The sequence below is a fragment of the Acanthaster planci genome, linkage group LG15, assembly GCF_054643075.1.
Source record: "Acanthaster planci isolate LZ-2023a linkage group LG15, COTS_SCS, whole genome shotgun sequence".
Lineage (NCBI taxonomy): Eukaryota > Metazoa > Echinodermata > Asteroidea > Valvatida > Acanthasteridae > Acanthaster > Acanthaster planci.
The window spans coordinates 6,279,954-6,297,325 of NC_141791.1; the positions used below are offsets into that span (position 1 = coordinate 6,279,954).

Genomic DNA, 17,372 nt, shown 5'->3' on the forward strand with positions numbered 1-17,372 from the left:
ATGAAAGCGAAAAATGGGAAAAATGTGATCAATTACGGCCATGAAATTAATATTATGGCTAGGATATTGATAGTGTGGTAATGGAAGCGATTACGGTGCGGGCCGGTCAAAGGTCAACGCGACATGCGTCGACGTTTCCTACAACAACAACAAAATGAAAGCATATCTAATTTCTGTAATATTCCCTGCTCGCCTAACATTAAAGCCAGACTCCCTTCGGCCGAGCAGCGGGCAACTGTGTCTATCCGTAATTTCAAGGTGAGATAAATTGGGCTTTTAAGGGCGGCCCTTTGAACTCAGGGGGCGCGGCCCCTGACCGGGCACCAGTTGTTTTCCATTGATGCCAAGGCCCGCCTCTTGTAATTGCCCAGGCGCGGTTGTTGTCTTTGCTAATTAAGTGGCTTGTTTGCGGCGGTGTTAGATTCCAGTGAAGCAGCTTTGTGTTTTAGTGGGTTAGCAGGTTGCTCAAGGGGAGTGCATGTATCAACTATAGGAATGATATCACTACAGCATCAGGTTCGATAAATACATGAACACTGGAATTGGGTGCACTGAGGGACCATAGCCTTATTACAATGTAACATTCCTTTCTTTAACGGGACTGACTTGAACAGTACAGTTAAATATAGTTTAAAGTTCAAGACAAGACTTGGAATTAGTTACACATTCAGCCACTGAATTTAAGTTTCTGTTGAATAAATGAATTGTGACTCAAGAAAAAAGATGAGACTTCAGCTCGAGAAAAATGCCCAATGTTAGTTTGAAATGATGACCTACATGACAAGCCAGTCAACTGATAATCTCTCCGTGTGGCAGCTGTTTTACAACAGATTCTAGGCTCCATTTTCTTCACAGCATTGCAAATGTTTTCTTACAATTTGGAATACGCTTGACTGAACCGTCCTTTCCCTGTCACGGCAGTGCGTCGGCCGAAATACCGAATTTTAAAATCCACCTAATACAGCCTCATGAAGACGAAGTCGTTGGCAAATTTACCACCGCTCATGAAATGCAATGGGAGGTCCTTACTCTATTGAGGGGTGCTCTTTTGGCTTTTGGCTTTCAAACTAGTTTTTAGGGACTGTGTCATTATCAAGAGGCTCATTATCATGTGACGAGGATTTGTGCCGGGATGGGGGGGGGCGACTTGCCTGACTATGAATGTGTGAGGGGGTAGGTTGCTGATAACATATGATACCATGCAGTTCGTCGTTAGACAGATGCACACTCCGAAGAACCTTACATTAAATCGGCATATATTTTTGAGTGTCATTAAAAAAAGTCAGAAAAAACTCGTCACAATCTCCCTCATTGTTCCTCTCTACGAAAAGGCGGAAGGGTGATCCAATGGCCCATTCGTTATGGGTCGAAAAGTGGGGACATGTACCCCAATATCCCCTTGGGTTTGCGCCGATGCTCCTCATACCTTAAGCGGTTAATAGATCCAATCATTTAACAACAACAAAGCGGAGAGGGTTTATGTTTTTTTACGTCGAAGATTCTCAGTTCACTTCTAAGTGTCCTCAGCCCGAGCCTGCCCTCTTGAAGATGGCTTAAATAGCCATATCAAGAGCTGAGTAAGCTTGCTATTAAAACACTAGAGCGGGAAGCAGCGAGCGCAAGGCACTGTTGGGGGAGTTGTTGTAAGGGTCTTGAAGGCGGTACTTGCTATTCAAAGTCACACACACCGTCAAACATTAACTAGGCAGTGCAACGTCTCCGTGAATTGACTGCCAGGGGGAAAGGTCGCTTGAAATACTGATACCAAACTGAAGTAAAAAAAAGGGGGAAGGGGCTCAGGAGATTAAAGTTTGAAAATAAGTGTTACATTTGTGGCTACACCCAAGCGCTAAACATCACTCTTTAACAACAGCGATATGTCACATAATATGTTGTACTTCATATCAAAGTATCGTCCATTTGGCTTTGCACTTTGTTTTAAAACTACAAAGCGATTCACTCTAAACGTCAGTCGCTCATCCTGCCTTGTTCAGTTTGTTGACGTCAAAAATCCTTTCAAAGCCGAGCACCTGAAACTTTGAAGAGAAGTATGCGCAGTACGTCGGGTTTGCTACCTCGGTATTCCGTCATAAAAGAGCAACTTTAACAGGTTTTCCTTTTTTACATTTGAATGTCAGAATTCAGGGATCTCCCCTTTCATGGACGAAATTAATTGTAGAGTCCCGTTGTACCTTCCTTGAGTTACAGTGCGGCATCGTGACGACCTGACAGCCGGCATGCCTTCAAGTCAGGGGCGCTAGATCGCAAAAGTAAAGATCGCCCCATTTTTTCCAGATCGAGAATTTTCCCGCCAAAACGGCGCCCCTGAATACTTCAGACTTCAACTGAATCCTGAACCCACAGGGGTTTATCTGCATGCGGCTTCTTTATGGGCTGAGACTCGTACACATAGGCCTATGCGACATCTGGAAACTCATAAAAAGGCCATTTTTGTCTTTCAAACAAAAATAGAAAGGGACATAAACCCAAGCGAGCAGAATTCTTCCCCCGTAATCAATTTTATACCATGTTATACTCCAAAGGCAGATTTCTGCCCCGACAAAGCACGTACAATGCAGTCAATGTGGTATTATTCGGAAATGGCATCTTTCAGACCGTGGAACGCCTGGGACACACCAGCTGTCCATCAAAAAACCCACCCGGTAGAAAGTGGCAATTTCCCCGGTCCACTGATATGTGTTTCACGGCCCTCGTGGGGCGATACCAGTGGGATTATGTGTAATCCCGTTCTACATCAAAAAGCCAGATCAGAAGACGAATTGGGGAGAAGAAAAGAAATCGAGGCAAAAAGGATGAGAGGACGGTTGGGGGAGACAGAAGGCAACGAACAGAAGCTGCTCTTATCTGCCGTCTCAGCGGCCTTTTACGGTGGCTTCTTTTCCTGAAATGGCAATCCTATAGTCTCAGTCGAAAGGGGTGGCTGACGGTATCTAACGAGGAAGCGTGTAAAATGGCCCGTTGGGAAATCCACTGGGCACGAGATTGATCCCCGATTCTCCCCCGCCCCCTCATCCTCCACCCCAACCGCCGGTCGATCCCGCTCCTTGCGGTTTTACAGAGGCTTGGCTGGGCACCGGAATTAAATCTTCGTGAATTGCCCATCATCTTCGCTAGATCTGCAGCTCATTAATATTTCATCAAATTGAGCCGAAAATTGCCAACATCTTTTTTTTCTCACTCGTCACAGGCCTATTCCATATATCCAAACCAAGGAGGGATCATGGGTACAGTAACGATCGCCACAAACGAGAGATCACAGGCCGCCGGTGTGGCAGGCTGTAGCGTTGATCATTTTCATTAGCAGTCTCGGAATACAACCCGAAATTTAATTTTGGAGCAGGACTCGAAACGACCGAACAACGAACAGAATAAATACAGTGCACAACGGCCTTACAAGTCCCCACAAGCCACGACGCGAGTTAGGACATAAAAGGGTCGTTCCCTGGCGAGTCCCATCCCGGCACCCGCCATGGCTGGAACAGACAACAAACGCGCACTGGGGGAACAGAAGCGTTCGATGCTCCGACCGCCGCGCAAACCTCAAGGGAAGTCTTTAATTCTCCATAAACATGAAAAGAAGGCAAAGAGGAAACTCCGTTATCGACAGGTTATGCTAAAAAGCTGTTAGAATACAGCAGGCACTGCGAGAAACCAAAGCTTCGTATTCTGACGACAGAGAGAGAGAAAAAAAGGCGAAGGACAGACGCGCGCGACGGGGCTGGGCAAAGGCAAATACAGCGACGCGTGCGGCATATTGAGGTTAGCGACAGTGGGAGAGGGTCGTGTAATCTAAAATCAAAATGGCGGCAAGCGACGCTTCGCAATACATTCGGAGCACAAAAGACATGAAGAACATTCCAAATGTGGCAATCAGATTTGGGATTTAGCGGGGCGTTGCCAGCAGCAAAAGGCCTGGGGCATGCTGTTTTGAAATGAAATACTTCAAAATATGAAATAATGTAAATACAATTATACTTTAATTACATTTCCCGAACATTCCCCCGACAGACAATAAGTGACCCAAACTCAAAAAGTAACAAGTTGGCTATGTTTCTGAAAGTAATTAGGATGCTTTGTTTCTTTATATCGGAATAAACAAGGGAAATATAGATATTTATATTTGAACTAAAAGAGCATAAAAATATTGTACGAGGGTGGATATTGGCAAGTGAAAACAGGTCGCGCAAAAGTGGACACGATATACTAAACAAAAGCAGCACTTTTTTTAGCCCAACGTCAAGTAAAATTGGAAGCAACGTGAATGTCAAGGTAATGGTTGTTTAATGGATTTTGGACTTGAGTTTTTCTGTAAATTTGGGGTCAAAAAGTGCAACACTGTTTGTGTCCCTTTTACACCGGACCTGCGTAATTTGAAATGGAAATGTCATCGAACTCGACTTCAAACAATTTTATTTGTTTGATAGGGAATAACACTACTTAATAACTCTTGTATAATCATGTGACGGGGACACCCCAAAAATTGGACCCCTTTTGAATATAATGATCTGACCCAACATTCAGTACTCTATACATGTACTGCGAAGCCCTCTACACGCCGGGGCCGCGGTGAGCCCGCAGACGGGTAAATATGACCCACCTCAAGGGGGTCAGCCTGTAGGGCCACCCGCGCTACTCGCACGACAATCCCTTGGAAGAGAGGGGGAAAAAGTTGAGCATATAAAGATCCGCGCACCTGTGCTAGCGCAACCAAATTACCACCGGCTTTTGTGCCAGTGAAAACTTTAGGGGAATCCTCACACCAACGGTGTTTGATTAACTGGTGTCCATTCTTTGCCCGAGAATTTGACAAGGGTGTGAAGAAAAGACGGGTTGTCTTTGTCCCTTTGTCAGGCTGTCTGTTGAGTGGGGGAGTTCATAATTAAAGCTGCCTTCGGTATCACACAGATTTTCATCTTGGCGCTATTCTGTGTCTATTTCTTACAAACGACGGCCGTTTACAGACCAGATATAAAGACGACCAGGCAAGTCAGTTACGCCACTGCAAAGGCATTATTATGCAAACTGTGCCTTCGGGTGCTTCTCTCTCTCTCTTTTCATTTCACCGCAAGATCAGACAGACTAAAAACGACTGCCTAAACTCGTGGATAAAGTGTAAAATAGATTTCCATGGTCAAGCTTTGGGGTGAAAATAACTGCACACATTTGCACTGAACAGTTACGACCACGTCTGCATGTGCGTGTCTCTCTGGTACGGTGTGCGTTACAAGAAAGGCCTGAAGATCACGTTGAACAAAATGCAACATGCTGGGGTCTACTTCTACAACACCGCCACAATAACAACCACAACAACAAACAACAACAACAAAATCCTCGTTGAAGTCTGGATTGCGGTGCTGGCACCAGTCATACAACTTACAAGAAGCCTGCACAACTTCACAAGGTCCAAGCTCTGTTGCAAGACACAGAGTGCTGATTGTCGTGAACCGGGCCCCTATGTATAGGATCAATTACACCTCGGTGACTACACACATGTGGTAGTTACTGGAGATGTACACGTACCGTGAGCCCCTGCCAATCTATTTCACGGCCTCCTTGAAGCTTCCCACACCTTCCTCATTGTCCGAGGTGTGAAATTTTAATAGGGGCTCAATAAGTGGCTCGAGAATTCAATTAGACTTAGCTGGCCCCCAAAAGGGACCGCCCCAGCAGAGGCGGAAAAATAAAAACCCCTATGAAAAGGCTCACAGTGGCCCCCCGATCGAACACCGGGCTCACCACAGTGTGTCCAGCCGTGGTTTAATGGCATCTGACGGGGAGTGATACCGGCCTGATCCGATTAAAGCTCTGCTCTTTTCTTCTTAAAAAGAAGGATGTCTCTTTATTGGGCCGTTAAAGACAAGTAAAAACAAAACGATTATCTATAAGCGCTGTGAAGGCTTTTTTGAATGGGCCAGAGCGAACACCTGGGAGATGGTCACGACAGCAGCGTTTAGCAGATCACTGAGGGCATTAGGATGAACCGGGTAATTATGTTCATAAGCGGCTGGAATCGAGTTTAAAATAACGATCGCTCACGACAACTGCCAATCATAGCATGCACGTTTCCCGCACAGCGAACGCCACACAAAAACATAAACACTGTTGTTTTTGTTATTGCTGACGAGGACAGCAACATACACAACAACGGCTCTCCGTGTTATTTTCGTCAGGACCAAATGTCAGGTACTTTGACCAATTGATTGTGTGGGTTTTCAAAAGAAAATGTAAAACCTGTGAGCATAAAACTTAAGCAGACTAAAGTTCAAAACAAACAGGAAACCACCCTTAATTCTAATGAGATACAATAAATTAACAAAAACAAGAATAATGATAAGTTTAGGCACACATTCTGGATTAAACGGTTATGTGATTCCCTGTCGTTAAGTCGGACAAGGGAAAAAGCATTCTCTGTCGCTTGTAAATAACAAGAATACACACCAAAGATGCAAGCGCCTGCCTGCCCAGTTTGTAATATACGACATTCATTTAAACCTAATAACACACACAATTTGGCATTGCTACTCAGTGCCAATCCCAAACCCCCTCCCCCCAAACAAAAAACAAAAAAATTTCTGACTGACAGACTATTGAACTTGAAAATCTACCCGCCTTTGCGAGAAATCTGTTAATACTTGACCGTGCAGAGACATCCTTCAACACGTGAAAATTGTGCCAGCTATTCTGGCGACATTTTAAACGGTAGGCGGAACATTATTCGGCTATGTATGGCTTATTGTGCCGTGCGCGTCGGGACGAGGGCTATTATGCTGTGCAGTTTTATCGCTATTAGGTCATGTTTAATTCGGCTCAAGTACCCAGTGTAAGCAGATAGACCATAAGTGGTTCTCCGTCGGAGTATAAAGCTCTTGCGTTTATACAGCGCGTTGGCACCCACGATCGCTTGCTGGCCTGCATAGCAGTTTGTCATACATCACATTACCTATGTTTGCTCCATCGTGTGGGTGCGGAATAGTTATATTTGTCCATGGTGCAGATTCCTGTAACCACTGGCGCTGTGAATAATTTGATGCAGAAACATGTGAACACGACGTTTTATTCAGTATTGCTTAAACAAATGTACTTTGACTAAATCCAAAATTTCCAAACATTTTGACCGCTATGAAACGGATAGGGCAGTAATATACAAACATTCTTAGGTGAGATAATGTCTTGATTTCCCCTGCTGTTATCATCGAATCTCCTTCATGAAAGTCGAACCATAAGGACTACAAAGACGCACATTCTTCTGTCCAGGTGGCATCAGAGTTGACAGAAAGAAATCTATTTTCAATATTCATGTTCCCTCTTGGAACACCCACTGCGTGAACAAAACACTCGAGAAAATAAAACGCCCCCCGATTGGGGTAATATCCCGTCCGAGCGCCCTGGACGATGACACACCGCTTAATGAGATCCGAGCTTCTCCAAATTGACGGAATTACTGGCGAGAAGTGTTATGAGTAAGTGGCTAGTAATACGGCATTACCGGGACTCCTCGCCCTAACGCCGCGGCGTGAACCGGAGTGCTTGCCGCACCGCCGCACAATACACACCGGTTGCACGGGGACCATTTTCACCATCAACAACTCTGTCGGAAGCCGTGCGGACTAAACATGGCGGGGTTTGAATAACAATGCCGCGTACACGTTGTAAACGAAAGGTGGACAGACCGGAAGACAAAACCCAGGATCCCCCCAGCCAGTGTGGCACATTTTGTGTACACTTGTTGCATCGCCAGTGTGTCAAAAACTTAATTAAGCACTGTAAGTGAGTATTCCCCGGTGACGTCCCAGATTTGTCTTGAATTAGAGTCGCATTGAGTGAGTGTATATTTTGCATGTAAAAAAGAATTGTCAAACGCAGAGCTTCGATGTTATTTCTTTAGATGCGTTTCATAAATGATCTTCACTACTGGCTACACCTTGGGCAAAAACTTCAACAGGCGCCTAAATTTTCTATTTGACCAGGAAAAGCCTGACCCTGCAGCCGTCTGTATCTGTCAAATCTTCAGAGAGATTGATGAAAGTGGTCTATAAATCTACAGACTACATTTGGCTATGGAAGTTTCGTTCAGATTTTGTTTAAGTTGCCTGCTTCTCAAGCAGAGAACTATTGACAATTTCTGGTGTTTGAATTGTCGAAAAGACCCTCATATATCCATGTTTTGCTTTGTACAACAACATTGCTTCCACTTAGGCATCAATGAAATTTGTCGAATACGATGAAAGTACACAAGTTGGCTAATTCCACATAAATTAAACGTTTATCTTGCTTCATGGAAAACTGGAGGTGTCACTGTGAATTTACAGTTAGGTCTGACAGCCTAAATTAGTACTTATGAATCTACTACTATGACATAAATTGAAGTAACGCATTCAACGTTTGAAACGATGATTCGTGTGAATGCGAAATATCCGATTGAAGCTACATTATAATATTAGTTGCACTAAACATTTCATTACAGAAAACCATTTCCCAAAAATCAGCTGTTTGGGGCAGATATTTCCAGAAAGGAAATAAAAAAGGTCCTCGACAACTTACGGTCGCCATTTGTAAAAGAACAAATTAACAAAGCATGTATTTTAATCTAGGAGAGATGGTGATGACAAGGGGTTAAGAAAGAGCAATAAATTTGCACTTACCTTCGGGGAAGAGAGCCCTCATCTTGAGGTAGCTGGTAGTTAGCCGTATGATGGAGGCTTTGTCCAGCTGGGTTGTAATGGCAGACGGTAGAGGCAACAACTTGGCTAGCTCGAAGAACTCGGCGTTTTCTTTCTCCCGTCGGGTCCGGGCGGCGTTCTTGGACTTCTCCTTCATGCTGTCGAACCTGCCAAATTCACGTGGACTTTAATTTTTTTTCTCTCTTCTAAGATATCCAGTGTTTGGAATTACTATTCTCCTCACAGATGTGAATGGTGAATTGTGACGGGTTTTTCAAAGTAAAAGTGTTTTACGCCCCTTCCACAGCGTGCTGCCGACTCGTGGTTAGTTCGTGGGCCCAGTCATGATAACCAACCGTCACAGTTTGTGAAAATCGACGGAGTTACGCAGTCAAAATTGCAAGTGTGACATTGAGACAACTTCTAAAGTTGACATCACTAACACGCGCCAGCCCTAGGTGTTGTTCTTATAACAGTACAGTACCTCCATACAAGTCTTGTACAAGGACCTGTGAAATACATTTTACATAGAAAAACTTAACTCGCCTTCGAGTCCCGACATTGAAGACGTCTAACTATATATCTGGCTACAGCGTTGATTTAGTTTTTTCTTGTCGAACCAGTGGAAATTCTTTCCCCAACGTGAAAACGTATGTGCACATCTCCAGCATGAAGATTTCAATAGCGAAGTTCCATTTCGCAGTGTTGTCGAGTCTCGCTGACACGCAGTCCAAGGCCCAGCGGTACAATATTTTTGGCAGTGCGTCCCAGCCAGCGATCGCACAGATCTACCCCAGGGGCTGTGCCGTCTGGTCGGCCCAGTAACACGCTCTGATTCCTCCCTGCAAGTTGAATTGTTCGCAGATGAAACAAATCCAGCTGGACCTATGCCCGCACAAAAAAGCGACCTCTCCCCGCATTTATCGGGGCAAGGAAGGGTGCCGGGATAGGGGCAAAAAAAATTACCCGCGCATGTTGCCAAGTCTTGTCAGCGGGATGCCGTCATTTTCCCAAAGATGTTTTTGGTTTTGTGTGTCCGGGGTGGGACAGTCTTCCATCCACGGTAGCGGCGCAGGACCACGCTGTCTTCCTGGAGCTACAGGGAACGGGCGGGCGTCCAGGCCGCCGTTCGTACAGTGAGTGAAGCCGGCGCTTACTACTGCCTGTGTGTGTGAGTGCGTGGCACACGGGACACCACAGATCCCCGGATTAATCAAAGCGCACACTGCGTCATGCATGGCGGAGCACCATCTATAAATACACGAACTTGAATTCTGATGTGTCAATCAGGGTAGACCCCCTTTTTTCTTTCTTTATTTCTGCTCCTGTTTCCAACTCCGCATTTCCTACCTCCAAAAGGTGCTCTGATTGGATCAGGGTGGCTCCAAAGCATCTGCAGAATCGTAACGTCTTTCCGTCCCGAACTGGGTAAAAGCTCTCGGCCGAGGGAATCATGTATTATGGAATAGGCATCGTATGCCAGCGCATGTAACTGCACCGCGCGTCTGTTTTTATTTAACCGACGTTAAGTCCAAATATAACGCGCTAGCATAATCGCAAGGCTTCAGCATTCAGCGTACTGTTAGGAATTGATCCTCGAAATAAGTCTTTAAAATTAACTCTAAGCATGATGCCAATGGTTCAGCAAGAAAACTCTCCCTACCGATGACATGAGTTCGAGTAATCTGAAGATCACGGTGCATCGGACCCTTCCTAACTACCGTCTTCTCTTCCAACACACCGGCCCACACAAGGCCCAACTTGGGCATGGCGGCCTCAGCCACGTACATCCATCTTCATCACTGCCTCGTCTCTTAGGTTAATCCCAATATTGGAACCACATGCATCCTTGGCCACATCATCAATTTAAAATGCACCCATAGAACAAGTTTCAATCTCCGAACTCCTGGTCCGTCCAACGTCCGTACTTTTCTCCCCGTTCAACGAGGGCACTGATCTGCAAGGTGTCAGCATCTGTTGAATCTGACTTCGGCAGCAAGGGTTCCGCTGAATCCATGTACCCTTGACAAGCTTGGTGTTCATTTCAATGCCATTCCAATAATGGAACACAAAGTCATGAGTGCATAGCAGTTGGAATAACATAAATCACCAACAGACGTAGCAGATTTCGTCCCCTGACGCCCCATCACCAGTACACCCTAAGCAACTCGCGACGCCACACTGACGCTACAGACTGAACACCAAAGGACTCCAATCTACAAAACATTGTTCTATTAGAAATGGTTCAAAAGGGCACAAAAACCTTGATCTATAATGCAGACCGGCACAAGTCATGTTGCTTTACGGTTAAGGTACAAGTGCTAAACGCTACCGGTCGACGTGTCGTGCCCGTGATTTCGGCATATGATGCATTACGCTCAGAATGGTTTTGGTACTTACCGAAGTTCTGGCTCGTCCGAGAAATCACCGATGTGGGTAGTCCGCGACCTAATCAGCCACGAAAAAACAAACAGCAAACAAGTCGTGAGTATGTATAAGTATGTGTTGTACGAGCGTGTGCAGGTCAAGTTTCCCCCTGCTTCTTTCCTTTTTGTTTTGTCTTTTTCCGGGGTGCCTGTGTCCCCGGCCAGTGTTTTCCAGATAAGTTGCGATGGAGTGTCATGCATTGATACAGCACGCAGACCAAACGTGTGCAAACCCTTGCCAGCGCCGGTCCCCAAAACCGTGAGAAGTCACGAACCCTTACCAGCCGAGTGAAGCACAGTTGCCCGACATCCCTGACTACCCGCTACACGTTCCCTCGATCGCCCCCTCCACGAGCACACAAAATATGCAAAGGCACGGCGCGCGGTGCTTGCGTTTCGTCGGTGATTCGGTTTAAAAGAATAGGGAAAAAATGTGCAGGAGGGAAGAGGAAAAAATCGTCACCCGCTTCAAGTGTGCAGCCAAAATGCTCATTTTCTGGCTCGCTGGTGTGGTGAATGGATAGTATGATACGTTGGGTCAGATGGTATTCATGGGTGGTCATCTGGGTTCTTGTTCTTGTTTTTTCTTTCGCCAAATTCAAACCCCCTCGTCTCTCGACATAAACTCCCTTTGGTTGGCACTCGTGCCGTAAGAAAAAAAAAACATAGGAAAAAGCAGATTCTTGCTACCAAGGAGTGCACGCCAATCAAACAAGAGCTGTCATCACACCGGGCTTTGATTGGTGAGCTGCAAGACAGGGGCGTGACCTGATGGCATCGTCATAATCGCCCGGCTATCTGCCCCTCCATTCATAACTACGCTGCGGTCACCTTGTTTAGCGCTATCCCATACACAGCACACGCAAAGTGGCGTGCCGTTAATACGAAGAGGCATAATGTACGAAATATTCGTATCATATTAATGTGATCTTATGGCGCGCTGCACGTGCTTGGCCCAGTGGTAAGCGATCGCCATATCGCGGTAGTAACCGCCAGCATGGCATGGAGCGAAATATAAACAAAAAGCCATGTAACTACTGCCGCGAATGAGGTTAGAGGCAACGGGAGCCTGGATAAAAGCAAGGACACGAGAACATGCGGGGGAACAAGCAACAAGGTGTGAATTTGTGCGACGTGACAAAACAGCAAAACACTACCGAACAGGAAGAGAGGTTCAAGGGGAATTTTATTGGGGTAACTTTCATCAAGATGGTGTGTTCCAGAATCTGACGGGGGGGGGCATATCCCACATCTCCGTCGTTTGCATCACAGGCGACGCTTTGCCAAGCAATCAGTCAAATTAAATTGAGAGTTTGTGCTCAGGCCAAAAAGAAAGCAGGCGAATTAAATCGCCGGCTCATCCGTAGGCTAGTCCAATCAAAACAATACGAAAGGAGGCTCAGTTTGAAGAGTGGTACGATGGGTACCGCAAGAAAGAAAGAAAACATGTTCCATTGTTCCATCCCCCAAAAGAATAACAATATTTTGGGGGTTGACCGACAGGGGGCTGAAGGGTAATATTTATAGTCAAGAGTCGGATGTGTTCTTGATGATGCTTAGCTGTTGAATCTCTGGCTGTATAGTACAAAGAAATGTAATGCTTAATTTGTCGAAATCGCTCAAAGTAGGACATGTTGTTACAAGAAGTTACTTCGCGGGCCGCGCCGCGGAACTGCATGTTAAACACATTTCGTACGGTCACATGGGAATTTGAAAATTCTTTGCCTGTATCATTTCGGCAGAATGCTGTTTGGGTGTTCAGCTCAATGAACCATCCGATCGCGCGATGGAGTGATACGGCAAATGTTGGTATCATAAGACACCGACGTCCAAGTTTTTCGTTTTCAGGTGAACAATAAAATGGGGAACTTCAGAGTTCCTTGAGATATCTTCCTCAAAATTAATCCCAATCCATGCAGGATTCTAACAAGATTATACGCCGTTGTCATTCGAGATGGCCACGCTATGGTGTTATAATGCTTTGCTTACAAGTCAGAAAGCAGTGAGGATCGGTCTACCTCATCGGCTTCGATCGATTGGCTCCTTAAAGGTTCCCGCGTCCGCTCCAGATCTTTGACGTCGCTAATTACGAAGAGTGCAGACCACAGAGAAAAAAATCGGGTAGGAGAGGTGAATTTATTAAAAATTCCGGAGTCTTCCCCAAACTGCGGAAGTCAAGGCTATTAGTTTCAATCAGTTTCTCGCACCTGGGGGCCCAGCGGACGAGGAGAAGGTTGATGCCGTCCAGATGAGTCACTTGACGGGCAAAGATGCGACGCGTGGACCGGCAAGTCGCGACTGTAGGGGCCCGGTGACAAGACAATGAAAATAGCCGGCCTTACTGCCCCAGGAATCAGGCGGGAAACGCCACTGCGACGCTGGCAGATTGCTGTGCGATAAGGCCACGAAAATTACAATTTTGTTTCACCAGTAAAAAAAAAAATCAGTTTCCACTAATTTTCTCATCGTTAAAGATGCAACGTCGATACTTCTGTGGGAGATACCGGTAATTTATTATAGCTTAGGGAAACAGAGAGTGTCGGTTTAATGGAAAACAAAATGTAAATTTGTAGTTCCCAATAACTAACAAGAAACAACAGGTGAAACAAAGAATGCTGAAATTAGGCTCTGAAGAAGTACCAAAGAAATTGTAAACAGAGAGAGTATTTGAAGAAGTTCTTGTTTCTTCATTATTTTCTCACATTATCGTCACTTTAAGCGCCTGCAACGCATGATGGGACACAAGGGCGTTAAGAGCCTGGTATGGTAGAGAAAGTGTGCTTGACTTCACAACAATGAGGACTGTATCATGTGATCATACCTCCACTCTGACCAACTGGGGACAATTTATTTATCGTCATTGCCTTGTTGGTCAAAATACTGCCAATCCTTGGCAAAGTCGTCGCGATTTCTTTTTTTAAGTTTCAGAGGAAACAGTCAGCGAATGTGGTAATTTTATGCAATTCGGAAGGGATATTTTCCAGACTTTCCTCTACTCGATTTTCTTCATGACTATGCGAAGTCAACAGTCTATTAATAGTCTATTAATTTTGCAGACAACGTATATGCATGCATGCAGTTGACGTTCGAGATGCAGGATGCTTAATGTACAAAGGGTGCATAAAACTTCCGCTATCATTCGCCTTCTTCGATAACATTTCTGCTTGTTAATCACCCTCGACGTTCGTCTTCTGCTTTGCCGTGATTACCAGTAATCACTGTTGATGTTTGAGCGCCATAAATACCTGCACTGGTTATGCATTAGCTTCACGTTAACAGGTACATTAAACTGGTGATGTTAGTAGTGTCTGGCGTTTTCTTTAACGGCTTACGCGCGAGTGTGTCAAAGGTGCTTAAGACTGAATGAAGTCTGCCCATCGTCGCAGCCACGAGCGATGGGGGTTCCTTGCTTAAGTGACGTTACACCCCCGGGTTCTGCAGAGACAAAGCCGCTGCCATCACCCGCCATGCCCCTCTCGGGGTCGTACTTAAAATATCATAATCAATGATCGTCATCCGATCCGCCGCAGTTATGATTAATATTATATTGTAAGTCGGTGCCACTTAGCAATGACGAGATTTCATGCAGCCACGGAAAGGGGGGGTGTAGGGAAGCCCTAGTGCCGTGGGGTATAGTATGGCAGCGGAAACGGGGGTCCATTATCGCCCCGCGTATACGGAGAGAGCAGTTCGCCATAGCACCCTCATCTCTTTATCGTCCTCTTTGCAACGGGATCATGTTAGACAGTCCCTGCTTTCTTGGTATACATGTCTCCTCTCCTATACCGAGCTGGGACAAATCGCTTAACAGAATAAATTTTATGGCTTATTTTCCATTTTGGACCAGTATATATTACCTTGGTAGAATGAGCACGATGCGCCATGTTCTTCAATGCTGTGGCTTAAACCTTTGAACTGGTTGGCTTGAAGCGCGTTCAAAGAAGCCACCGTTTTTGAATGGTGTCCAAACTCCTCTCGTGTAAAACTAAAGCCCTCTCTCCATCGACTTAACCAACTTTGGTTCAAAATGGTGTGACATCGTAAATTATAAATCACTGTCAGTTTACGTGTGGTGGAGAAGGGCTATTTTAAGTGACAACTTGAATGGAATAATCACAACACTTGGCTTATGAGGTAAAAAAAGAAATAAAAAACAAATTAGAAAAAAAGGGTAGAACATACTTTAGTCATCGTTAGGACGTACTTAGAGCAACTATTGTCAGATTAACGAGTATAAAACAAATAACGATAAGCACGTGTACACTGACTGGAATTAAAAACCTCTGGTATCAACTTCATCTTAGACAGCATCACCGTAAACATCACAGCATCACCACCATCACAACCCACGGACGTCAAATCACAGGTTTTGTGAAATCGCTCTTAATTCGTTGCGCAACGCACGCAGTAAAATGAGGCGTAATTCACGCAACAACGTTGTGGGATGTTTCGTGAAATCGGGTCTCCGGCTCTCAGTGCCTGTAATCAGCCCTCTTTGGCCATTGAAGCCACCGGCAGCCATCTTACCGTGCCAAATACAACGGTCATGCAAAGGCCTTGCTCGCCACTATGAACCTGGGGGTGCGTTCGAGCGAGCTACTCGCGTTAACACGAGTACCGGTATACTCCTAAGCGCTCGAACGGCTGAAGTACGACCCAAGGGTCAGCGAGAGTACACTCTCGCTAGAGGGGGAGCGAGTATACTCCTGTACCCGAGTGTAATGCGCACGCATCCTATTCGTGTTAACGGGAGTAACCGCGCGAACGCACCGAAATCGTTCGTGCCAACAATAGGTCCGACAGCGTGCAAGTCAACGTTTGTATTCGGCACGGTAAGATGGCCACCCGTGGCTTCAGTCAGTACAAAGGGTACTGAAAGTCCAGCAGCATATGACGTCCGTGTTACAACCAGCGACACCAGCACAACCACTATCATCCGTCCCGAATTGTGAGAGATCCCCGACAATTTCAAGCTTAAAGGTTTCACTTCACCATTCGGCCCGAAGCCCGCAACTGACCGATGGCCACAAATCTACGGAAATCTACCCTGCGTGAACTAACAGACTTTATCATATAATATAAAGTCTGTTAGTTCACGCAGCGCGCGGACAAAGGCCGCTCTTTAATGAAATCTACAAGCCTTGCCTCGGAGTCAATGGAAACATACTTGTCTCGTGTGCTTCAAATGATTAGTCTTATGAATGAAGCCTGGTTGCCATTTTAATTTGAAAATTTCATTATGAAGTTGAGCACCCATTGCGCTGGATTAGAATTTTGTCTATATACAGTCGCGATGCACTGCTCGAAGATTCCAAGTGCGTATCCAGCAATTATGGTGCGTCCAGTGGCGGATACCGTATTTATGAATGGGGTTGGGGAACTCAACACAGGAGTGAAACCCAACCCCATAGGGGTTCTGACTCCTGTTGGTGAATAATTCTGTCTTTAAAGTAACTAACTGAGTCTACAAGATGGAAAAGGGCGTCCTCGGTCAAGTGAGCATTAGGATGTAAGCAAAGTCGCCAACAGAATTAGATGATATAAATATTTTAACCCTGAAACGGCTTGGCCAGAACCCGATCTGTAATATTTCTCATATTTCAGCCATGCACTTTTATAGAGTGATATATAGATCTAAGTGAAACTTAAAATTTATACGCAGATTGTCAATTTGCCAAGAAAGAAGTTCCTCACTATACCAGCCATGTCGCGCTGGAAAATTGCCGACCATTCTCAAACAATCAAGAAACATTTATTTCCATAATGCCACAAGTTTCAAATACAACATAACGTTAAATACATTAATCAACAATACTGTTGCGCTCTTACATTAAATCTGATTGTAAGTGAACATCTTATTCCACTAATTATCTCCTTTTCAAGCCACGCCCCTATTATAGTCCCAATGTCTGTTCTGAGAAATTTAGGCTTATTATTGAACTGACAATTACAGCATAGAGGAACCTCACTTCGTATTTGTGGTTTAATGTTAGAATTGAATTAACTTGTTTATGCACCATCCACTTCCCAGACACGCCCAAGGTCACACCCAACTTCAGCTAACCCCAGTTCAACATGTTAAGGTTTTTACTCTTTATTTATTTTAACATATAAATATGGGACATCGGTGTGTAACCATTATGTATTGATAAACTATCGATAATCGATAACTCCAATTTCCCAGCCCTGATAAGGTGTCATCATTCAAATTCTTCCAAAGTGTGACCTCTTTGCTCAGAATATGCATTGAAACATGATATAAGTT

General features: G+C 45.1%; 1 protein-coding gene across 4 annotated transcripts in view; it reads right to left on the reverse strand.

Annotated features, from left to right (window-relative positions):
* LOC110986180 (uncharacterized) overlaps positions 1-11,718 on the reverse strand; it is a 65,646-nt gene extending 53,928 nt beyond the window's left edge. Inside the window, exons 1-3 of one of the 4 annotated variants that reach the window (XM_087146771.1) lie at positions 11,571-11,718; positions 11,082-11,129; positions 8,664-8,848 (exon numbers count right to left, since the gene is read on the reverse strand). In XM_087146771.1, the coding sequence (XP_087002897.1) occupies positions 8,664-8,838 (175 nt within the window). In that variant the 5' untranslated portion in view covers positions 8,839-8,848; positions 11,082-11,129; positions 11,571-11,718. The other 3 variants (XM_022247845.2, XM_022247844.2, XM_087146772.1) reach the window with 3 other exon arrangements.
* Positions 11,719-17,372: the final 5,654 nt, after the last annotated feature.